The following is a 24,704-nucleotide window of genomic DNA, read 5'->3' as shown; positions in this document are numbered from 1 at the left end:
AATAATACACTATATGTTAATTAAATTGGATTTAAATAAGAAATTTTAAAAAGGCAATTGCTTTTTTTTTGTTTCTTCAATCTCCCTACAGAAATAGTCTATGTGTAAGCAAATATATATATATTATACATTTTATATATATATAAATTATATATATATATATTCTTTTAAAGATACAAAATGGAGCATATTATATGTTCTTGCTGAACAATGTATGTAGTACTCTACACAGCTCTACATTTATTTAGCTCATAGCCTATTTACGTGTATTTTTTCCAGTTGTTTCCTTACTTAATGCTGCAACAAATACCTTTTCACATTTTTTTAAAGATTTTATTTATTTATTTGACAGAGATAGAGACAGCCAGCGAGAGAGGGAACACAAGCAGGTGAGTGGGAGAGGAAGAAGCAGGCTCATAGCAGAAGAGCCTGACGTGGGGCTCGATCCCATAACGCCGGGATCACGCCCTGAGCGGAAGGCAGACGCTTAACTGCTGTGCCACCCAGGCGCCCCGCTTTTCACATGTTTTTGTGCACAGTTGTAAGTATGTGACATGGGTGAATTTATACCTATAAAATTGTTGGGTTAGAGGGTATTAATATTTAAAATTTTCCAAAAAAAAGTCAACAGATACTGGGAAATGGCCCTCTAGAAACGTCTATAATCTCAGCACTAACATAGGAGAGCGCCTCTTTCTCCACAACTTTGCCCACTCAGGGTATTATCACAAATTTTTTTTTAAAACCTTGGTTAATTTGAGAGAGAAAACGGTTTTCATTTGCATTTTTAAAATTTGTGAGTACAAATCTGAGAATACTTATAAAAAATTATAGATCAGTGACGAAACTGACAATCTTCTAAATCCTATCTGATGCTGCCCCTCTTTTGGTAAAAGGATCCCAGAGAATTTACTGTTAGAGGAGTAAACTTATGTTGACAGAATTCTTATATAAAGTGTGGCAATCAACTATTTTAACAAGAGACAGTTTCATAGATAGGTTTCATTTTTCAAAAAAGGGGAAGAAACATCATTCTGTGGCTCGATGTGGGTTTGTCAGTTATTGCCTCCCCCCTTCCTGGGACTTCCCACTGTTCTTGAGCACAAATCAGACTCGAACAAACACAACTCTTTCCATGGGATCAGTTATAAGAAGAATGGCCAGACAATGAGCAGCTTAGTTTCTTGGTCTTACCAGTGGAAGGCTTGCCAACATTTCTGAAGAAAGCCCTGGCTGGCTCATTCCTCTCTATATGGTCGATTGCTGTTGCTTCTGGACCAAAGGAGCAGATTGGTTAGTGAAGGTAAGACAAAGGAGACAACAGGCCCTCTCAGTGTTACCCCTTCGCTCATCTCTCTTCTCACCTTTTTAATCTGTCCTCATCAGAAGCCAGATGCAATCCTAGCACCTCAGATGCTTTTCTAATTGACCGAATCAGAGGTGAGCAGGAGTTGAAGCAAGCATTCCAGGGAGCGGGCGGATAAAGGGCAATTAAGTCAAATGCTCCCTTCTTTGAGCTCCCCACATTCACCTTGTGGGTCATTTCGAAAAGATTTTTTTGACCTAGTGATGTGGACAGGTGGGATCCAGGACTAGCTGTGGGACTGATGCAGTCCTCGTTCAGTAACTGCTGCACAGATTTAGCTTCTAGGTTTTGAAAAGAAAAGCCTAAAAACCTGACCGGAGTTTTGCAGGGACAGCACAAGGCTAGAATTGAGTTACAGTGATCGAGTTTTTGAGATGAGTACCATTACAGTAAGCTCCAGTTGGCTCTGACTCTCAATTATTCATTCCGAGAGCCTGAGATAAGTGTTTTCCTGTGTGGCAGGGCAGACTCAAAGCGGATGTGATCTCTGGTGCTGTTGCTTTTCGAATTGCCATCTGGCTGGTTGGGGGCAAGTCTACCTGTTGGTATTAGAGACCGCATGCGCAGGTGGGCTTTTGTCTCAATTATCTGTAGATCTGCTCAAACGTCCTTTTTCTTGTGCACATCCGTCTGTGCATCAATATAGACTTGACGTGGCCCGAATATTCAGACTGATATTTTTAGAACATTTCTTTTGTAGGTCGGTGTAATAACAGTGTGTTTCAGAGCTTGCGAAGCTTCTCGTCGGAGGGGAGAGTAATTGCAATTTGGGTCAAACATTCACATTAGAACGGTCATTTAGGGGATATACAAAGGTAGTGCCCTAACTGTCATTTCACAGCCCAGTGGGGTTTAAATAGCTACTCCAAGTTACTGAAACATTGCTAATCACAGACCTAGTGATTACCTCAGATATATAAGATACTGTCCCTCTAAGCTCTTCACAAACATGACAGAACGTAGATTTGCCTTCATTAACTAAACAGAGTTATTTTCCTCCCAGTTTTTTTTTTTTGCAGAGTTTCAAACCTGTATTAAAACGGAAAGAATAGTCCAGTAAACACCCGTATTACCATCAGTGAGATTTAGCTGTTGTAGCTTGTTGCCGTATTGACTTTCTCACTATCTTGTTCTCTCTTCGGACACACACACACACACACACACACACAAATATAGACACAGTTTTTTTGGTGACTTAGGACACATGTCACCCCCAGATTCTGGAGCATTATCTCCTAAGAAAAAGGGCAGTCTTCTACGTAATTACAGTGCTAAGGAAATTTAACATCAATATGTTACTATTATCTGCTATATGACCCATATTTAAATTTGTCCAATGAGCCACATGTTCTTTACAATTTGATTTTCTCAGTTTAGAACCCAATCAAGTATATCACATTGCATTCTGGTGATAGGACTACAGATTAAGTAATTAAGTCAATGTTAATGGTAATAGAGATAATTACCAATATAACGAACAATGATAAACAATTATAACACCAAAGAAATGTAAGCTCAGTCAATACTATTATGATCACTTTTCTTATTTTTCTATTCCTCTCGTTTTGTGTCAAATTCAAAAGTGATCATAAGCTTTAATTTTTTCATTTATGGGATGTCAAGACCAAATATGAAGAAAATCCAAATATGACAAAAATCTATTTACAAATTTTCTGCATCAAAATTTACAGTGCCATAATAAGGAAACTCACATATCCACATAAAACCCTAGGAAGTCGCCGTTATGTTGGGTCTGAACTGAACAGAAAATTTACTTGCAAAAGTTAATACGGAAAACAGAGGCCTTTTGACTTCTATTTTCTTTTTTTTTTTTTTTTAAAGATTTTATTTATTTATTTGACAGAGATAGAGACAGCCAGCGAGAGAGGGAACACAAGCAGGGGGAGTGGGAGAGGAAGAAGCAGGCTCATAGCGGAGGAGCCTGATGTGGGGCTCGAACCCATAACGCCGGGATCACGCCCTGAGCCAAAGGCAGACGCTTAACCGCTGTGCCACCCAGGCGCCCCTTGACTTCTATTTTCTTAGCCATCAAATTAGACTTCCAGAAATCAAGAATCGCTTCATGTTTGATAGAAGAGATCATCTCAAACTGTTTCTTTTGTAATAAGATTTGATATACGGACGAGTGATACTTCAGAGCGTCCACTGACAGATGCCACTGAAGATGAAAGAAGGAATATAAAGCAGGGTACGTGGCGAAGGGAACACTCATTTCTAGCTCTAGAAAACACACACTTTCAAAGGCAACAGTAAGGAAACCAGCAGCTTTGTTTAGACGGGGAGATCCCTCCTAAAGAAACCCTGTTTTGGGTAAAGTTCTTGCATCACTCGCTGAAAAACAAAACATGAAACACAGATTTACTTCTCACAATGAAAAAAAAAGTATAATATATATTTGGTTCCATAATAACTAGATTATGAACAAAATAAAATTCAAGGTTTTCAGAGATAACCTTTTGGTAGTTTAGTCACAAGACCGAGAAATCAAGATAAAAAAAAAAAACACCACGAAGATAGGAATTACGGGATGTAGGATTTAGATTATAGGAGAAATAGATGAAGAGATGAAATGGAGTATTTTGAGGCTGGGGGGTCATAAAAATATCTCTGATAGGTCACCTACACACCATCTTCACAAGACAGTGTTTCATCCTCAAATTTGAGGCAAGAATAAATCTGCTCATCTGATTGGCAAATTAAAAAATAAGACTGTGTTGGAGAATGTCAGTGGAAACCGTTAATTTCTCACGTTGCTAGTGAGAGAATTGGCCCAAGCTCCTTGAAGGGCAATTCGCCTTCTCCAAACCTGTCCTACAGAAATGCTCAAGGACGTACATGCAGGGATGACACACAGTAAAAAAGCAAGAAGAACCTCAGTGCTCACTTTGAGAAATGATTTGCTGACCTAAGATATGCCTGTGGGTGTAGTATTTTGTAACTGTTAGAAGGCAGATCTATTTAAGCAGACATGCTGACAACAGGTGGGAACCAAACTACACCCCAGCTAGCCGGGCCCAGGATCTTCTCGGAAACGTCGAACAGCCTTTCCTGCCTTTATTTCCTAGGATGCCAGGAGCCAGCCCTATCCTGCCTCCTCCACGTGGCTCTGGAGGCCTCTTGGTACCCCTGTCTTAACCCAGCCCCTCAGACCTATCACCCCCACTTCCCACCAATCCCCATCTTCTCGCTTTCCTTTTGCTACGGCTAGTCACTCCTTCATTCAAAGGAGTTTCCCAATGATTCGTTTCACCAATTTCTTTAAGGCTGCAGCTGATTTTGCTCAAATTCCATGCAATCCTGAAACATACCATGGGGGTAGCAACAGAATAAGCCAGAACCTCTCATTTTAGGGCAAGAATGCCGAATGGATGGCCAGGGGCTCAGAACTGTGGCTAGAGGAGACGTGAAGGGTGAAACGGGTGTTGGATAGGGAAGCAGGGCTCTCAGGACAGAAATAAAAATGCACAAAGACCTGGGACGGGCATGAGGTGTGGAGAACAGGGAGCAGTCGGGCATGGCTGGGGTCCCGAGTCTTTTGGGGAACACACAGAGAGGAGGTTGGAAAGACAGACAAAGGTCATGTATCACGAGGGCCTCACGTGTGTGGACTTGAACCCAGAGGTTCCGGGGAGCTGTTGATAGTTAAACAGTGCATCTGTAATACTGAAGTACTCTGTGGTTGCAAAATCAAGGGCGAGGTGATGTCAGGCCACTGCCAGTGGGAGTGGTTGGGGAGAATGTTCACATGGTAAGATTAAAAGGCCAGAGAGGATGAATTATTTGAATACCTCAAAGATATGCTGGCATTGATACACATGGGACATGTGTATAGCCCTCTGGGCCACTCCTCTGGGGTGGGCACCAGCTGTCTCCTGGGATCTTTTCTTTCTCTACTTCCCTGTATCTTCCTCCCTTTATTCCCAAGTGCTGCTGTTAGTAAACGGACTCAGGGTGGCCACCCTTCTCCTCGAAGGACTCATTACTTGTCATGACTGCTTGATGTTAAGTGCTCTCAACAAGGCAGTGCGGATCTGTTTTACCAACAGACCATACGCTTTGGGGTTTATGCATTTAGACTTGAATCTTGCCTCCAGTACTTAGTGGCTTTGTGTCTCTGGGAAGGTCATGGGTCCAATCTCAACCTTGGCTTTCTCGCTTGGAAAATGCAAATTATGGTAAGAGCTAACACGCAGCGTTATGGAAAAGTGAGGTGTCATGCATGGAAAGTACCCGACACAACTATGATTATTATGATTATGCTCTATCCCAGTACTGCATCTGCTTTGTGACTTAGGTCAAGGGTAGGCAAACCACGGCCCATGAATCAAATTTGCCCTTTGCCTGTTTTTCTAAATAAAGTTTTATTGGAGCAGGAGCCACATCCATTTGTTTACATATGGTCTGCGGCTGCTTTCCTGCTATGACGCAGACTAGCAGGGCAGAGACTTAAAATATTAAATATTTGGCCCCTTACAAAAAAAAAAAGTTTGCTGATCCGTAACTTAGAGAGTTCTTTTTTTTTTTTTTTTTTTAAGATTTTATTTTTTTATTTGACAGAGATAGAGACAGCCAGCGAGAGAGGGGACACAAGCAGGGGGAGTGGGAGAGGAAGAAGCAGGCTCATAGCAGAGGAGCCTGATGTGGGGCTCGATCCCGTAACGCCGGGATCACGCCCTGAGCCGAAGGCAGACGCTTTAACCGCTGTGCCACCCAGGCGCCCCCGTAACTTAGAGAGTTCTTAATCCATTTTTATTTTGTTTGGGTGTAAATGAAAACTATTTCTCTGTACGAGTATAACAAGAGTTTTCTGAGAAAATGTCAATGCTAGCGAAGAAGGAAGAATTTATATTGCCATTTCTTCTGAAATCCAAGTCAATGATTTAACAAGGTTCTGCACTTTAACACATATTTCTAAGACGTGAATTTGCACATAAGGTTAATTTTGGTATTCCCCTGTCTGGTAATGATTAATGTAGACTAAATTTGCCTGGAACATCTCATCTGCAAATGTCCTTGGATGTCTTTTCCTTCACACTTAGTTATGGGCAATTCTAAATATACCTATATATCTTCTCTGCGATGAGAAACAAAAATTCAAGTGATAAAATACCTTGGAACAATTAAAATAATCCATTGGCTTACATTTCAGGGTCTCAGATGAAATTTACTCTAATACGTGTCTTAATATTTGGTTGAAGTATACCTTTTACAATATCTGTGAAGAGATTAATGTCATAAGAATTTCACAAATAATCACTGAAATTTTTAAAAATGCTAACAATTTAAATAAACTCTATTTCTCTATTTTTAAATTTTAGGATATCATGATATGCAGTATTGTTTTCACTCTAGTAGTACATTGAAGGGTTTTATGAGTATCAAATGAGTTAATATATAATTTTTGTTTATGAATTTCACCCAATATTCCTCTGCATAGCTTTAGAGCAAGCTTTCAAAAGCTGCTTTATCATGCTCTCTGCTGCCCTCTGCTGCTAATTTTCAGAAACTTCTTTCGATTCTGAGTAACACCTGCTTAACACTCTTTATACTTAACAAGCTCATGCAATATTAAAGTTTGAGGGGACTCAACCGGTAATTTAATCCTACATTCTTCATTTACAGATCAGAAGTTGAGTCTCTGAGGAGTTAAGCGACGTGTGAGCGTGGCCTCTCTTTTCTGACTGCCAGTGTTTGAATGTCTGGCAGCTTTGGACGTATTACTTAATTTTGACTTCTATGTAATGAGCATAATAATAGTACCTACATCTGCGAGTCTTCGTGGGGACCCAGTGATTTAGTACGTACAGAGCACTTAGGATGTGGGTTGTAGCTAGCACTGATGTGAGCTATTTTACTGACTTGTCATTGACAAGACTAAAACCACAGCTCGTGACAGGGTCAGAACGAGAATTCTGGTCTCCTGACTAGTTCAAGAATTTTTTTCGGTTTAGTCCAAATATATGATGAAACTTTATCTTTGAATGTAGATTTTAAAAATATGAGTTGTCCAGTATATTTGAAGTTCTTGTAGTCTTTACAAAGCTATTGATACTACCGCTCTGGCTGTGGCTCATTCCTCCTTGGGCTATGCAAGGCGGGATCCTCACAGAAATTACTACCAAAACTCACAAACTCCTCTAGCTCCCAGTACAAATTCCTACTGCACACACCTGGAAAATGCTTGAGAAACTCAACTAAACCCATTAGCTTATTTTCCAGCTCTTTCTCCTGATCTCCCCATTTTGGTCAGTGCTGGTGCCATTTCCCCAGCAGGCCCAAACTGCTATTTTTGGCTCCTCTCTCTCCTTCCTTTCCATGCCCCTGAGTCTCGGTCTCTCAAGTTCATTTCTTCTCTTTCTCTTCAGCTACCTCCCACCTTGGTTCCTATCCCAATCCCCTTGGCTGTGGATACTAGTGGCCTCGTAACTTGGGTCCTTAACTCCAATCTCACTTTGCTGAAATCGGCCTTGTACTTTATTGAGAGATGGCATCATGCCCTGCATCAGCTTAGTTAACTTCCAGAACTTTGTATGGCCTGCAGGGTACACTGGATGTCCTCAGCCTCGCATGACCCAACTTACTTCCCCGGATGCTCCTCCCTCCCAGCAATCTTTTCCTTTAGCCACGAGCCTATCTCTCCCTAGAAATTAGGATATATTTTCTGCTTTTCCATCATTGGACTTAGCACTTTCTGCCTTAGTGGCCTGCCTTGGGGCCCACACATCAGAAAGGTAGGGCTCTCGTTCCACCAGAATCAAGGTACCAACAAAGCTTTTGGCTGATGACAAATAGTGCAAAAGCCCCATTATTCCAAACCAAATCCTAGACCCTCTTCCATCATTGTTTTGAAGGAGTGGAGATGATCTGGAGTGCTCTTAAACATCATTCACATAAAATGAAAGAAGACTCCATTAGGGCCGATTATTTGATATGAAAAGAAACAGGACACATAGTGGGAGATTTGGGATAGGGCTGAATGGGAACAAGGGCTACTAAAGAAGGATTGTGAAATTTTAGTAAAAGCCTTAGGTGACCATGACTTTGAGAAATAACACTTGTATCCCAGCCAGGCTGGTGTCTGTTACTGACGACAGGAGAATGACCCCACAAGTCTCTTTACTTCTGTTGACTTCTCCTCTCTCTGCAAGAATTCTTCCTTTTTCTCATGCCTGTTCAAATCCTTCTTGTTCTTCAGGGCCAAATGAAAGTTTACCTTTTACACGGTGATTTTTCTGTTTCTTCTTCACGCTTAGAATATGTTCTATCTTTGGGGTACCTCGGTGGCTCAGTTGGTTAAGTGCCTGACTCTTGATTTCATTTCAGGTCACGATCTCAGGGTCGTGACATTGAGCCCCAGGTCCAGCTCTGTGCTGGGCGTGGAGCCTACTTAAGATTCTCTCCCTTCCTCTGCTCTTCTCCCCACTACCCCCCTACGCTTCCCCACCCTGCTTGCATGCTCTTTCTCTCTCTCTCTCAAAAAAAAGAATGTGTTATATCTTTAACCACAAACTCAGCTGTATAGGAAGGGCCAGCCTCTTTTTCCCCACCTCTTAGTTACTTTAAAAATAGCTATATTTAGTTTTTATTTTAATTAAGAAATGAATCCAAGTTCTACATGAACATGATTTGTGTCAAATGATCCTAAGAGGTTTGTTAGGCAAAACAGCAGTCCCTACTTTTATGTCCTTTTTATTAATTATTTAGTGTTTACCTCCAACTTTTGTTTTTTTTTCACTTCGGGGCCTTATTTACTGCCTTGTCACCCCAACCAGATAATGATCAAGTTGTTTTGTTTCCCCCCCCTCCCCCGGCTTCTACAAGCACATAGACCAGGCACATGCTAAGTCAGTGTTCCTTTGTCTACACTGGCTGGCCACCCAGTTTGGGCAAAGAGGCAAAGGCTTAAGACAATATTTATTGTTATTACATTACTCTACCTGATAAAGTACTATCCTCGTCTCCTGACTTTGTCATCCTGCGACAATACCTCAAATTTGGTTAGATCAATTTTTACCACTTTATATATTATTGTGACTATCCAAAACTATGTCCAACTCAGCCATGTAGAAAACCACACTTTTTTTTTTCTTTTGCTGCACAACTTTTTCTTAAATTATGAGCTGGAGTTTATAATTGCCTAGATCTGTGGAGTGTGATATGGTAGCTAAATGCAGCAATTTAAATGAAAGGAAACTGTCTGTCACACTAGCTATGTTTCACGCACACACTAGTCCCATGTGGCTCTTGGCTACTGTATTGGACGGTGCACAGATATTTCATATTTCCATCACCAGAGAATGTGTATTAGATGGCACTTTCATCACCTCAGAGACACCCTAAGAAACCACACTATTAAAACAAAAATAGCTTTAAAAAATTTCCTTGAACCACTCACACAGGGATTCTAGACTTCCCCAAAGAGTAACGGAAAAAAAAAAATTAAAAGGAAGTGTCACATAATCTTGGTTTCAAAATACCTAAAGACAAAGTGTCTCAGATTAGGGTCCCATAGATCATCACCAAACAGCTCAAAGTTTATGCCCTTGGTTCACTAGCTTTTGAGATCCCCTCTTCAACACTCCTTAAAAGGAGTGCAGAGATGAATTAATCAGACATTGCTCCAGAATTATTGCGATGACAGTGAATGACAGTGATCGTCTGGAACACTTTAAATGGCAATTATAATTGCCTGTCTTGAGTATTTTAAAGTTTTATGTTACCACCTTCACTATCTTCTAAGCCTGTGCTGTCCAATAGAGTGCCATGTGGTGTTTTAAATTAATTTAAATAAAATTCAAATTGAGTTTCATTAGCTCCATTTCCAGGGCCCGCTAACCACGTATGGCTACCACTTAACATTTTGGGCAGCGCAGACAGAGATCACTGCGTTGTCTCAGAAAGTTCCGTTGGACAGCACTCATTGAAATTTTTCATTTGCTTCGCTTTTCCTAATTCACCCCCAAGTCCATAGCCAATGCCATAAATCTTACTTCACGGTGCTCAGACTTATGAAGTGGTCTTCCATTTCATCTTTGTCTCCAGAAGCCTTCTGATCCTTTCCAACCAGCCAAGTTGCCTTCTGAGCCTCTTATACTTAACTCTTCTCAGTAGAGCACATCTTCCACTGACTTCCTGAGAAAGGTGCCTGAGAGATGAGCTATTTGAGACTTGTGACTTAAAAAAAAAATCTCTATTATATCCTCATACTTGTTTGATGATTTGGTCATTAAATTCTAGGTTGAATATAAATTTCATTCAAAAATTTTTAGACATTGTTACATAATGCTCTCGCTTCTCATGTTGCTTTGGAGAAGTCTAAACATTCTGGTTCTTGTATTCTTTTTTCTCTCTGAAAATGTATAATGTTTTCTCTTTGTCCCAAGTGTTCTTTTTACAGTAACAAGAGGGGACATATAGGAAAAGCAGGCATTTACCCAGTATTCTGGAAACATTTCCTTCAGTTCTGGGAAATACTCTTTGTTTTAATTTCTCCCCTATATTCTCTGTCTTCTTTCTAAGCCTTCTATCACTCAGATAATGAATCTCCTGGACTGGTTTTCTAATTTTATCTTTACTATTTTTCATCCTGAATTTTTGTTCTACTTTCAAAATGGGATTTTGCCTCAACTTTACTTTCCAATCTTTCTACTGAGCTTTAAAATTCACTAACATTTTTAATTTCTAAGGACACCAGAATGTTGTTTTTTTTTTTTAATAGCATCCTAGTTTTAACTGAAGATTGTTTCATCAACTCGGTCCCCTTGAGAATACTCTCAGTAGCTTGTGCCCCCCACCCCACACTGAATTGGCTCTTGGATTTTTCTGTGGTTCTTATTAAGAGTCTCTCATCTATGGAACATAAGAACTAGGAAGATAGGTAGGGGAAGAAAGGGATAAAGAAAGGGGGGTAATCAGAAGGGGGAATGAAGCATGAGAGACTATGGACTATGAGAAACAAACTGAGGGCATCAGAGGGGAGGGGGGTGGGGGATTGGGATAGACTGGTGATGGGTAGTAAGGAGGGCACATTTTGCATGGTGCACTGGGTGTTATATGCAACTAATGAATCATCGAACTTTACATCAAAAACTAGGGATGTACTGTATGGTGACTAACATAATATAATAAAAAATATTATTATAAAAAAAAGGGTCAGTATTCTCGGCTCCAAAGACATTAACCCTTGGTCTCCCACTTTCCAGCTTCTGAAATGTTTTTGCGCTTGTCTCTTCTGTTCTCACTTTTCTTATGACTATTCATGTTTCAAATTGATCAGGATTTCTTCAGTCACTTCAGGGCTCCTTCCTCCTTGGGGTTCTCCCCTCAGTTCCAGCTTGCTTACACGGAACTATAGGGTCAGCTATGGATATAGAAGGGAGGACATGTTTGGGGGCCAACATGTCATAATACTGGCATCCATGGAAACTTCTTCAGCCGGTCCCTGGGAAATAATCTATATATATGTCTGCAATCTTCCCACCCCCAACCTAAGTCTTCTCCAGGTTTGGATGCCCTGGGTATGTGAACCGACTTGATGAGGCAGCCTCGGGCCTGTCCACGTAAGCAAGCCATGTGGCGGGCTCTCCTTCCCCACACCACACCAAGCCGAGCAGGAGAGCATTTCCTTCCACTTCTGGCTTCCTGAGATTTTATGTGGGAGGTGGGGCACAGACTTCTCTTCTTGGCTTCTCAAACCTAGCTGGAGTCACAGCACTTCCACCCGTGGGGAATTACATCCAGTAGTCTAGTCTCTTGTTGATGCATAAATTTAGGGCTCTGGATTCTCAAGTTTAAAAGCTCAAGTTACGTTTTCTCACAAGCCCTTTTCTAAAACTGAATTCTGCCAAGAGTTATAGAAGCCCATTCATGAACTCAGAAGTAGAGAGTCTCATTTTTGTTCTGGTTTTTCAGATGGTGTTCTGAGACCTTGAAGGCTGTCATCCCCAGCTGCAGCCTGGTTGGGGCGGCCGAGGCGAGTCGTGAACTGTCTCGCTATTTCACCTGTATGATAACGTCCTTTGTCCTGTAAATTATCTGCTTCCCACGTATGTTAAGAGCTGCCTTTTCATCTTGATGTTCAGCTTGAGGGAAGACCTACACTTAGAAAGTTTTCTCAGGAAAATTTTCATTATCCTCCTAAGTGTGTCCGGCCTACAAGAACCACCTTACAGATTTGTTGAAAACCTTTAATTTTGTGTTTGTGTCTTTATGGGATGTAACACTGAGTAGAATACAGTAATTACTTAAATAATTGATAAATTTACTGAATCTCCAAATACTTCTAAAAGAGAAAATCAACACTGAAAAAATTACTCTTATACAATCAAAACAATTACACTATTTTTTCTGTTTATAATGTTACTCTTATACAATTAAAAATTCACTTGGGAACTAACTAATGTAAAAATAGGACCCTTCTCTTTAGATAAAATTATTTCCTAATTTGACTTTTTTCTTTTTTTTTTAAACAGTTTTTTTTTTTTTAAGATTTTATTTGAGAGACAGAGAGAGAGAGCGCACAAGCAGAGGGAACAGCAGGCAGAGGGAGAGAGAAGCAGGCTCCCCGCTGAGCAAGGAGACTGATCCCAGGACTCTGGGATCATGACCTGAGCCGAAAGACAGCACTTAACCCACTGAGCCACCCAGGGGTCCCCTCATCTGACTTTTCCATTTCAGGCTCAAGTTAATAAATGTGTTTGAAAAGCCTGGCCCTCAAGGCCAAAGAGGAAGAGTTAGTTATCTTTTCTGTTGTCTGGTGCCCCAGTGCCAGGAATGCCACACTGTTCCTTTTTTTAGCAAAGGCAGCTGCTCGTTTCCAGCCTGTTCTAGCCACTCCATACTCCAGGGACACCTCCTGTGAGGAGGGGAGACAGGCGGAGCCAAAGCCCCAGATCAGGAAAGTTCCCTGCTAACTAGGGGAGAGGTAAACAGATACGCTGGGCACAGAGACATTTCTAGGACGTCTACAGTGAGAAGCAGGCAGGACAGAGCAGGGAACTCCTCCCGGGCTACAGAGGTAGGGGAGGCTCTGTGGGCCTTCACGATGGGCTGGTCGTGAATTCTTTTCCTACCGGCCTTTGTTGATTATTTAATTCAAGCTATTTAATTCAAGCTATTCACTATCTTTTAAGTCCCTCCAAAATGCAAACCATTGTGCCAGCTCCCGGGGATAAACACAAAGATGAGTAAGACACAGCTCTTACTTGCGGTGGAAGTTGCCATAAGTTTCTGCCACGTCTTTTCCCCCATAACGCACTAGTTACTCCCCCCAATTTCCAGCTTCTCAGTCATTCCCCCATTTTCTCTGGGGGCAGAAAGCAAACGCTTCCACCTGACACCCAACGCCCTCCAAGACCCAATTCCAGTCTTTTCCAGCCCCTTCTACATATGCTTGGCATCTTGGTACACGCTGAACAGGCCATGCCACCATATTGTCTTTTAGCTCTGTGTACGGCTGCAACTCCCTTCAATCTTCACAATTTAGCTGAAATGTCATCTTCCCTAGGACACATCCTGTGACCTCTCTGCCTTTGCCCCAGGCTGTGTTAGGGGCTCTTCTTCTGTACTTCCTTAGTATCTATCGCTTTTTGGAATTGTCTGTACCCAGTTTTTCTCCCATAGAACCTTCTTGAAAGATGCAACTATGTTCTCTTTGTCTTTTTATCTCTACCCTAGGCCATAGTCCTGGAACACAGAAGGCACGTAATTATTAATGGCTTGGTGGATGAACGAAATCACCTTCTTTGTTGTCCTCTATTTTTAAAAATATTTTAAGAAGATTTTATTTATTTGGGGATGGGGAGAGAGAGAGAAAGAGAAAGAGGAGGGAGGGTCAGAGGGAGAAGCAGACTCCCCACTGAGCAGGGAGCCCCACGTGGAGCTGCATCCCAGGACCCTGAGGTCATGACCTGAGCCAAAGGCAGACACTTACCACTGAGCCGCCCAGGTGCCCCCCTTTATTTTTGCTATCATCAACTGCTCATTTTTACAATTCCAATCTTCATTTCCCCCATTGTTACTTATCAACTCTCTTTCCAGAATGCTGTCAGAAGGGTATCTCAGTGGACTTGCCTACCAGAAGGACATCCACTGGAGCTGTTCATCTTATAATGAGCAGGTGGCTGAGGAGAATGAAGAAGAGACAAAATCTGCTACTCATTCCTACTGCTCGGTGGATGAAACCCAAGTCCGAAGTCTGTATGTGAGCTGCAAATCCTCGGACAAGTTTATTTCTTCAGTGCATTCACGAGAGAGCCAACACAGTAGAAATCAGAGAGCCACAATGCTGCAGACAAACCCCAATCCTGTGTTTGAAAGTCCCAACGTGGCTGCGGTTGAAATATGTAGAGACTCCAGCCGAGAGACCTACTTGGTTCCACCTTCCTGCCAAAGTATTTGCAAGAATTACAATGACTTACATATTGCAGGGGACCAGGTGATGGCTATTAATTCAGTGACAACAGATTTTCCCCCTCAGAGCAGTTTTGAATACGGCCCCTTGCTGAAATCATCTGAGATTCCTTTGCCCATGGAGGATTCCATTTCCCCCCAGCCCAGCTACTTGCCCCAAAAACCTATCCAGCGGTGTTCATCCTACTGGAGAATAACTAGCATCAAAGAGAAAAGCAGCCTGCAAATGCAGAAGCCTATGTCTAACGCAGTGCTGAATGAGTACCTGGAGCAGAAGGTGGTCGAGTTATATAAGCAGTACATTATGGACACCGAGTTTCACGACAGTTCTCCCACCCAGATCCTGGCGTCTGAACTCATCATGACAAGTGTGGATCAAATCAGTCTCCAAGTGTCTAGAGAGAAGAATCTGGAGACCTCCAAAGCCAAGGATATAGTCATTAACTGTCTATTACAGCTGGTATCAAGTGAAATCAGCACACCTAGTCTCCATATTTCTCAGTATAGCAACGTGAATCCATAGAGAGGATGCTTCTCTCTCAACTACTCCAAGCTAAAGCAACACTTTCTTCATTGATTCCGAGAATGTGCAGGAGGTGGGTGTGAAGGGGAGGCCAGAGCTAGAGAAGTAAAGGTTGGACGGAGGTCAGGTGTGAATTCAGAGGAAATCTCACCATTACACGTGATGAAGGCATGTGGAAAGAGAAGCCATAAAGACTAATTTCAAAGCAAAGGTTGTACAACAACAAAGCAAAAATATCAAGGACCCCAAAAGAAAAGGCATGATTTAAGGGAGTACAGAAGTTTAAAAAGAAGCCAAGCCAGATAAGAACATACACCATGGGAAAACAAACAAACAAAAAAACAACAACAATAACAACAAAGGTTTCAGGGTCAAGAGTTAATGTTTGTTAAGCAAATAAATTCCTCCAAGTTGTTTCTTCTTGAGAAGAATGGACTGTAGAAGGGTGCTATGTTTGGGTAGAAAGTCTGGTTTCAACAGTTGTGAAATTTTATATCTATTTCTTTTCTCTTTTCTTTATCAGATCATTTAAAATATCTATTCTTTATAAACATTCCAACAGTAACAAATTACAATTGTGGTTTTTTTGAATGATTACTTAGCTTACGGCCACTGTAACCTCCCAGTTCTGTTTACTAGTGAAGACGAAGTCTTCTAAATGGAAAATACCACATTGTGAATTTTTCTTTTTTCTTTTTTAAAGATCTTATTTTTAGTCATCTCCCCACCCAACTTGGGGCTTGAACCTACAACCTTGCGATCAAGAGTCACATGCTCCACCGACTGAGCCAGCCAGGTGCCCCTCACATTGTGAATATTAAAATAATTCATTTTATTTTGCTATCTATGATTTTCTTGGTGGTACTAAGCTTCTAAAGAAGTTAGGTTACAAGCTCTAGAGTCCCATCATAGCAAATTCCGTCAACTCATGCACTAGAACGGTAGTTTCATGAACATCTCACTGCTCTACCCTGTTCTTCTAGCTTAAGGGACAGCAAAACATGGCTCACTGGACTTACCTATCTAGCCTGCTGCCTGTTTTTAAAATTATGGTATAATTGACATATAACATTACATTAGTTTCAGGCATATAACATGAGTCACTATATCTATTGCAAAATGATCACAGTAAATCTAGTTACACCCTTTTTGAACCCCCATGAGCTCAGAATTTCTTCTATCATTTAAAAATGGAAAAACCGATCAAAAAGTATTTGACAGGTGAAGTCAGAGACCCAAATTCAGTGTCCATAAAATCAGGCTTTATTGTAATTCAGCCACACCCATTCATATATGTATTGTCGACGGCTGCTTTCACACTCGAAGGGCAGAGTTGAATAAATGTGACAGAGAAAATGGCCCACCAGAGTCTAAAACACTATCTGTCCTCTTATGGAGAAAGTTTGCCAACCGTACTAGTCAATAGTGCCTTGCCCGTACAATGGTTGCTGGACTGACTTGAGCTTTCCTGGGAAGGTGAAGGTGACTGAGATGAAGCCTGGGGAGAGAGCTTCCTGGGGAGTGAGGAAACAGAAAAGGTTTCCACAGAGGCCTCTGGAGCTGGGATGGCCCTTCAAAATGCATCCAAATTGAAATGAGAGGGGTGGCTGTGGTTCTCCAGCTCGACCAGAAGGGGGCGTAACTTGAGCTGAGGCAGTTCAGTTCAGGGCACCATTCCCCAAGTGAGAAGCAGTTGCTGGGGAAGGAACACCTCCTATAGAAGCGGCGATGCGGGGCGGAGCAAAACAGCATCTTCTAGATTTCGCAGTATTTATTTTTATAAATTAATGCTTTAACATATAATATTGAGTAAGGAAACCTGGTTTTGAAATGATTATTCAGATATTTTATTCAGTTTTAAATTTACGGAATAATAGCTGCTCTTTATTAATGTCTTGGTATGTGTCTGGCACCATCTTTTTGCACGAATTATTTTAAGATTTTCTCATCACCTATGAGAGCAAATGCCCATTATCCCTTTTTTCAGGGATGAGCCCACTGGGCTCGGGGAAGTTAAGTAACTTGTAGTGGGTGGTGAAACTGGATTTGAATCCAGTTCTATTGAAATTCAAGGTCCTGGTCCTTAAGTACTACCACCTGCTCTCCTGTTGACCACCATGGTTTTTTCTCATTAAAGACTGGTTTTCACAAAATAAAAATTATATAAAAAAAAATAAAGACCGGCTTTCCTCTCTGAAGGAAAAGACCGCAAACCCTTCACCCTTACGCTACATCATTTTTCCTTCATTGTTTCACTCGATAATATTTGCAGATCCTCACCCCCACCTAAGAACATAAGCTTGGATTTACTCATTTGTTTCCCCAGGTCTCAAACACTATTTACACATAGTAGGCACCCAATTAATGTATGTCAGATGGATACATTTGGCTGTGTTGGATACTGCATCTGGTGGTTGAAGTGAAAAACCATTAGTATGAAAACCAACTACTTGTGAGTAGAAGTAAGTGCAACCGAGATTTCTTTCTCAAGGGGAAAAATAACTGAATAAATTACCTTAATTTCTTCTAACATGCTGGTATAATAAAGTACATTATAATGAAACATCATGGATATTTTTCTTTTCACTTATTTACTGAGAAATAACTCGTTACAAAAGAGACTGGTTTGTCTCTTCCAGTGAGCCTTACTTGGATGCTATTTTGGGGAGGGTTGGAGCACTGTGCATTAAACGTAGGTAGGGAAGACACGTGTGCGTGCACACACAGAGGGGAGTATGCCCTGTTCTCTGCCAGCTTACTGGATTGTTGGGAAGGCTAGCAAATAACTAGATGACAAGTGACAAAGCCACTTATTAGGCAAGAACTTGGCAAAGTGGCACAGACAGAAACACCATTGTCAGTGATTGCAACTCAAGTGAGACACGGGCTAGAAGTAGATGGGGCAGGAAGTGGTGGACAGTGGGGGAGCCCAGCGCAGATGCCAAAGGGAAGTGATGGTTTAAATGACTCCTGGAGAGCAGGCTAGGATCTGGGCAGATGGATGGGAGAGGTGTTTCGTGAGAAGGCGTCAGTGTGTGTGATGCCACAGGGAGCTCCGAGGCCATGGCTACGACGGGAACTACATGAATGCACGAACGGCAGTAAGTTAGTTTGCTATGGCTAATGTAACAAATGACCACAAAATTCGTGGTTTAGAATAAAACAAACTTATTATCTTAGGGCTATGGAGGTCAAAAGTCCACAGTGATTCCCACTGGGCTAAAGTCAAGGTGCTGGTGAGGCCGCGTTCTTTCCGGAGGTTGTAGGCGAGAATCAGTTTGCTTACCCTTCACAGCTTCTCGCGGCTACCCACACCCCTGGGCTCCTGGCTGCGCGGCAAAGCGACCATCGCCATCAATGGGACTTCGCGTGCTCTGCCCCTCCCGCTTCCCTTTTATAAGGAACTTTAGGATCCATTGGGCCCACGTCAATAATTGAGACTAACGTGCTCATCTCAAGATTCTTCAGTAATCACATCTGCTAAATTCCTTTTGCCTTGTACGGTAACATTCACAGGTTCCAGGAATCAAGATACGAGTAGTTGCCAGGGCGAGGGGCGGTGGTGGACAGAATTCTGTCTACCACAGGAAGGGCCATTTTTTTCCCTCCTGATTGTCAGAAATTTGCCTTTCCACTATTAATTTTTATTCAAGATGAATAAGTCCATGTTTGCTTATATGTAAAAGAGTTGGTTTCCTTTTGTGCCTGCTGTCATCCCATGCTGTATATTTTGATTTGTCCATATACATTAATCTTGTGCTCATTTTAGACATCCTTTTCTGGATTCTAATTCTATTTTTATCTTTCTTTTAAAATATGTTTCTTCTATTCATTATAAACATGGTATTGGCTCATTCTAGAAAATCTGAATAACAGCAAAGCGAAAGTTGAAGTCCCCAGTCCCCAAATATTCAGGTAACGTTTTGAATGAATTTATTTCCCGTCTTTTCTCCATGTACTTTTTAAACATGGAAGCATGATTAACACACAGTGTTATATTAGTTTTAGGTGTATGATATCATGAATCAACACTTTTATACATTGCTCAGCGCTCATCAAGATTCCACGTACTTTTTTGTTTTTCATTTCTCTGAGCTGTGATCACATCATCTTTGAATAAACTACTGTATCTTTGTTTCGCTGACGCTGTAACAGAAGTAGAAGTTCTACAACTAGATTTGTAATGTTCGCCTGGGAATAATCTATTAGGTTTTCTTCCTCAAACACTATTCGCTAACGTCCAATAGTTTGTGGACATTTTTGTCTGTTGTAGAACATTGGGCCAATAGACTCAGGAAATTGTCTATATTAACAATAAGATCTCTCTCTGAGTTTTAACTGTTAACCCAAAGTTTGACATTCAAGAAATATGATTTAGATTATTTGCCTTTTTATGTTGTACTTGTCCATCCTAAAAATCGCCCACCAGACTTTCATTTACTCACTTTAAATTCAAAGAAATTCAACTAATATTTATTCAGCACGAACTATTATACAAAGACGAGGCTGACAGGGTCCCTGTTTAAAGAGCTTATCGATGTGGTACAAAGTCTAGCAAGCAATGCACACTAGTGTGGTAAGACATGCGCAATGACTATTTAAGATATGTTGAATAATTTTCCTTTCAGTTTATTCCAATTCAATGTCTGCAGTCCTTGCCCATATCTTGTTTTATTTATTTTCTTACTTTTTGACCCTCAGCCCCTGTTAGAGGGCTATGACTAGAACCTTCAATACTAAGCACACTGAGAAGCTGGAAAGGGGTAGGGGTGGGGTAACTTCAGTATGGACTTGAGCAATCAAGCCTGGCTTTGACCTTGATTTGGTCTTAATCTCAGAGGTGGCATGATGTGTGGCTAAGGCACATTTGGTACTGAAACCTCTCCCCTCCTTCTTACAGCACTTACTTCTGTCTTCCTGTGCCCAATGTCTTGCTGGGAATGGCTCCAATGTTGAAAAGAAAGTCTCTCAGGTAGAGAGTCTCTCAACATTTCACTAAAGACCTGCAGAGAGTACTTGTCAAAGTTGTTTTTGTGATTTACTAACTTTGGGGATTTAGGAAGATGAAAAAAGTATGACTGGTTTTTACAAATTTTTTTTGCAGGATATAATTCATTTTTCCCCCTCTTGATAAACAGAGGCAAAAGTCTAGGTTCAGGGAGTGAATATTTCAGCTTAAATTGTAAGATGAATTAAAAGATATTTTGGGGGCTCCTGAGTGGCACAGTTTGTTAAGCATCCAACTCTTGGTTTCAGTTCAGGTGGTGATCTCAGGGTCATGGGATCGAGCCACGCATCGCGAGCTCCGTGCAGAGCACAGAGTCTGAAGTTTCTTTCTCCTTCCCCTCTGTATCTCTTCACCTCTCTCTCAAAATAAATAAATCATTTACAAAAAAAGATATTTTGTACTGGGGCACCTGGCTGGCTCAGTTGGTAGACCATGAGACTCTCAATCTCAGGGTAGTGAGTTCAAGCCCCACCTTGGCTGTAGAGCTTACATTAAAAGATATAAATAAAAGATATTTTGTGCTATCAGTATGTCCTAGTCAAAAGAATGTTTTATTTATCAGACTATTTTCTTAAGTAGGATAAAACTCATGGTTGGAGGAAGAAGAGAAAATGGACTTTGGGCTTTAGAAAGTCAGAAACCTGGACCTGCTTTCCAACAGCCTTGATGGCCCCCCACTCCAAGCACACACATCTCGAGGGTGGTGGGGAGGCTTGAAAGAGGACCATTTTTGTGGCAGATGGGACCATAATAAGCCCTGAAAATGATTCCTGGGTGCTTTTAAAAAAAAAAAACTATATATATATATATAGCTTTTTTTAAGATTTTATTTATTTATTTGACAGAGACAGCGAGAGAGGGAACACAAGCAAGGGGAGTGTGAGAGGGAGAAGCAGGCTTCCCGCCGAACAGGGAGCCCAATGTGGGGCTCGATCCCAGGACCCTGGGATCATGACCTGAGCCAAAGGCAGATGCTTAATGGCTGAACTACCCAGGTGCACCATAAACTTTTTAAAATATTTTTAAAAGATTTTATTTATTTGAGCGAGAGAGAGAGCAAGAGAGAGAGAGAGAGAGAGAGAGAGGTGGAGAGGTAGAAGGAGAGGGAGAAGCAGGCTCCCTGATGAGCAGGGAGCCCGACAAGGTGGGGCTGGATCTCAGGACTGAGAGATCATGACCTGAGCCGAAGGCAGACACTTAACTGACTGAGCCACCCAGGCGCCCTGATTCCTGGGTCCTATTTGTAAGGGACACCTGTGGACCCAAAGGGCTCATGCAGATGGGACAGTGGGCCTCTTGGCACTGACCTGTGGTAACCTGTGTCCAATGATCACCAATAGTCTATGACTTGAAGGTCAGCCACAAACTCCCACTTTAGCCTCCATCATTCCTTGGTCTTGTGCAACATGCCAGGACTGGGGAACAACCCTGAGAAGGACTGAAAACGCCATCAATGACTGAGGTGATTTTTTTCTGCCATTGTGGGAAAATGGAGGTTCGGATTTAGAGAAAGTGTTATTTATTACACCCAGAGTTTGTGATGAAGTTGAACTTCTGGTAATGAGACCCCCATTCCTCTGCCCTGTCCTAGGAAGGAATAACCTAAAGATAGAAACCTCCAGCTTTGAAGTAACAGCATTATGAGAGGGACCAGGGAGAAGTTTGGTTCACTGCTTGTCCAGTGGACAGAAGCTGAGAGGAGGATGCGATGGAAATAGGGAACTTTCCTCGCTCTCTTCCTCCCTTCCCTCTCTCCTTTTTTTCCTTATCTCTCTTCCCGCCTTTTGTTTCTTCCTTTAATCTTTCTTTCTTTTTTGTTCTTCCTTTCCTTTCCTTTTCTTTCTTTCTTTCTTTCTTTCTTTCTTTCTTTCTTTCTTTCTTTCTTTCCTTTCTTTTTCTTTCAAGAGAGTGAGAGCATGAGTGTGAGCTGGGGGCAGGGAGGGGCAGAAGGAGAATCTTAAGTAGGGTCCATATTCAGCTCGGAGCCAGATGTGGGGCTCGATCTCACCACCTTGAGCTGAAATCAAGAGTCAGAAACTTAACTGACTGAGCGACCCAGGTGCCCCCTTTCATTTCCTTTCTTGTTCTTTCCCGCTCCTCCCGTCCTTCCTCTTCCTTCCCATGCTTCGTTCCCTTCTTTCCTTTTCTTCTCTTTGCTTCTTTTCTCCCTCCTCCTTCTTTTCCTTCCCTTTCCCTCCCTACTTTTCTTTTCCCTCTCTCTCTCTCTTTCACTATTTATTTGGTAAAATGCAAATTTCTGAAATGTTACTGAATAAGAAGTTAATTCAAGCACATTGCACAAAAGAAGTTCAAAGTGTGAAAACTCCGTACTTCAGCACCCCCTTGACATTTGGTTTCCCAAATAGCAAGTCTCATGGTACTCTACACTTACACAAATCTACAGATCAGTATTTGTAGGCATATGGTATTCTACTATCTTGTCCTGGCTTTGTCACTTAGTGATACAAATTTCCATAGGAAGGAGCACTGTAAAAGGTTTAAGTCACACACACTCTGTGAGGAGGATGCTCTGAGACCCCATCCCACTCCACTTTCTCTGGGATGGAAACTATGGAGACCCAAACAGGTGAATGTCAATACAGAAGAAACACTTGTAAGCCATATCTCTTCCAGGGGGAAGAGTATCCTCACCAAATAAATGAGACTCTTACTGCTTTTTAGGCATCCAGTGTTATGTGGAGCATACTTCTGGTGAAACACATGGTCTTACACTAAAAAGGACTCTGCATAAGTCATTCATTTGCCATAGGCCTCCTGCCATATTGACACTGGTCCATCAACAAACTTGTCATCTAGGGATCACAGATGCTAGATTGTCTTTTCATCTAGTTCTTACTTCTGTGTCTTGTCCACAGGATACTGTGATGGTTAATTTTATGTATCAACTAGACTGGGCCGTGGAGTGCCCAGATATTTGGTCAAACATAATTCTGGATGTGTCTGTGAGGGTGTTTGGGTGTGACATAAACATTTGAATCAGTAGACTGAGTAAAGCAGACTGCCCTCCCTTATGTGTATGGCCCTCAGCCAATCAGTTGAAGGCTGGAATAGAACAAAAAATTGACTTTCCCCCAGGTAACACAGAATTTCTCCTGCTTGACGGCCATTGAACAGGGACATTTGGCTTTTCCTGCCCTCCCACTCAAACTGAAACATGGCTCTTCCTGGGTCTCCAGCCTGCCAGCCCTCAGAGAGCCTTGCCTCTCCTGCTTCCCAGGCTTTCAGACCCGGGCCGAAACCACACATCGGCTCTCCTGGGTCTCCAGCTTGCTGACTGCAGATCCTGGGACTTGCCAGCCTCCCTAATTGCATGAGTCAATTCCTTACAATAAATTTCTTTTTTTTTCTTTCAAATTTTTATTTAAACTCTAATGGGTTAACATACAGTGCAATATCGGTTTCAGGTGTAGCATTCAGTGATTCATCACTTACATACAGCACCCAGCGCTTATCACAAGCGCCCTCCTTAATACCCATCACCCATCTAGCCCATCCCCCACCCACCAACCCTCAGTTTGTTCTTTATCTTTGAGAGTCTCTTATGGTTTGTTTCGCTCTCCCTTTTTTCTCCCCCCCATATGATCATCTGTTTTTTTTCTTAAATTCCACATGAGTGAGATCATACAGTATTTGTATTTGACTGACTTATTTCACTTAGCATAATACACTCTAGCAAGACTAAACCAGAATGTCTAAGAGTGATACAACTATTAAGAAGGAAGAGGATATGATTAGCTTAGAGGTCAAGATTGTGGTTACTTTTGGAAGGAAGAGGAGGCTGTGATTATGGTGGGACACATGGAGCGTTTTCCGCAGTGTCTGGCAAATCTCTATTTCTTTGTTTGAATCAGGATTTTTTTTTAAAGATTTTATTTATTTATGTGACAGAGAGATAGCCAGCGAGAGAGGGAACACAGCAGGGGAGTGGGAGAGGAAGAAGCAGGCTCCCAGAGGAGGAGCCCGATGTGGGACTCGATCCCATAACGCCGGGATCACGCCCTGAGCCGAAGGCAGATGCTCAACGACTGCGCTACCCAGGCGCCCCTGAATCAGGATTTAAATAAAGTCAATATACTGCAATTGGCTGATATGTCTCAAGTGTCTTTTAACCTTCATCCTTGTTTATTCGTTTTCCTTACAGTTTGGAAACTAACTTGGTCACTTTACTCTTAGATTTTTCTGACTGCATTCCCAAAGTATTTTTCTGTCCCCTGTATTTCTTTTAAATTAATAGGTCTAGAGGCTTAATCAGTTGCAGGATTTTTTTTTTTCAAGAAGAATTCATGGGTAGTATTGTGTCCTTCCACGAGAAGGCACATGATGGCTGGTTTCTTAATATTTTTATTTGAGATAAT

The 24,704-nt window shown here is 41.7% G+C and overlaps 1 protein-coding gene across 1 annotated transcript; it reads left to right on the top strand.

The window, feature by feature from the left end:
• Positions 1–1,084: 1,084 nt before the first annotated feature.
• Positions 1,085–17,883, top strand: CXHXorf21 (chromosome X CXorf21 homolog). The gene is made up of 2 exons (XM_002917051.4): positions 1,085–1,303; positions 14,426–17,883. The coding sequence occupies exon 2, from the start codon at positions 14,427–14,429 to the stop codon at positions 15,318–15,320; it is 894 nt and encodes a 297-aa protein (XP_002917097.1). The 5' UTR covers positions 1,085–1,303; position 14,426; the 3' UTR covers positions 15,321–17,883.
• The last annotated feature ends 6,821 nt before the right edge of the window (positions 17,884–24,704 follow it).

Source organism: Ailuropoda melanoleuca, chromosome X (genome assembly GCF_002007445.2).
Source record: "Ailuropoda melanoleuca isolate Jingjing chromosome X, ASM200744v2, whole genome shotgun sequence".
Classification (NCBI taxonomy): Eukaryota; Metazoa; Chordata; class Mammalia; order Carnivora; family Ursidae; genus Ailuropoda; species Ailuropoda melanoleuca.
This window is presented reverse-complemented; position numbering and strand designations above follow the sequence as displayed.

Bases quoted from the DNA above. Each gene is read 5' to 3' on its own strand.
- CXHXorf21 (XM_002917051.4), top strand. From the start codon at position 14,427: ATGCTGTCAGAAGGGTATCTCAGTGGACTTGCCTACCAGAAGGACATC.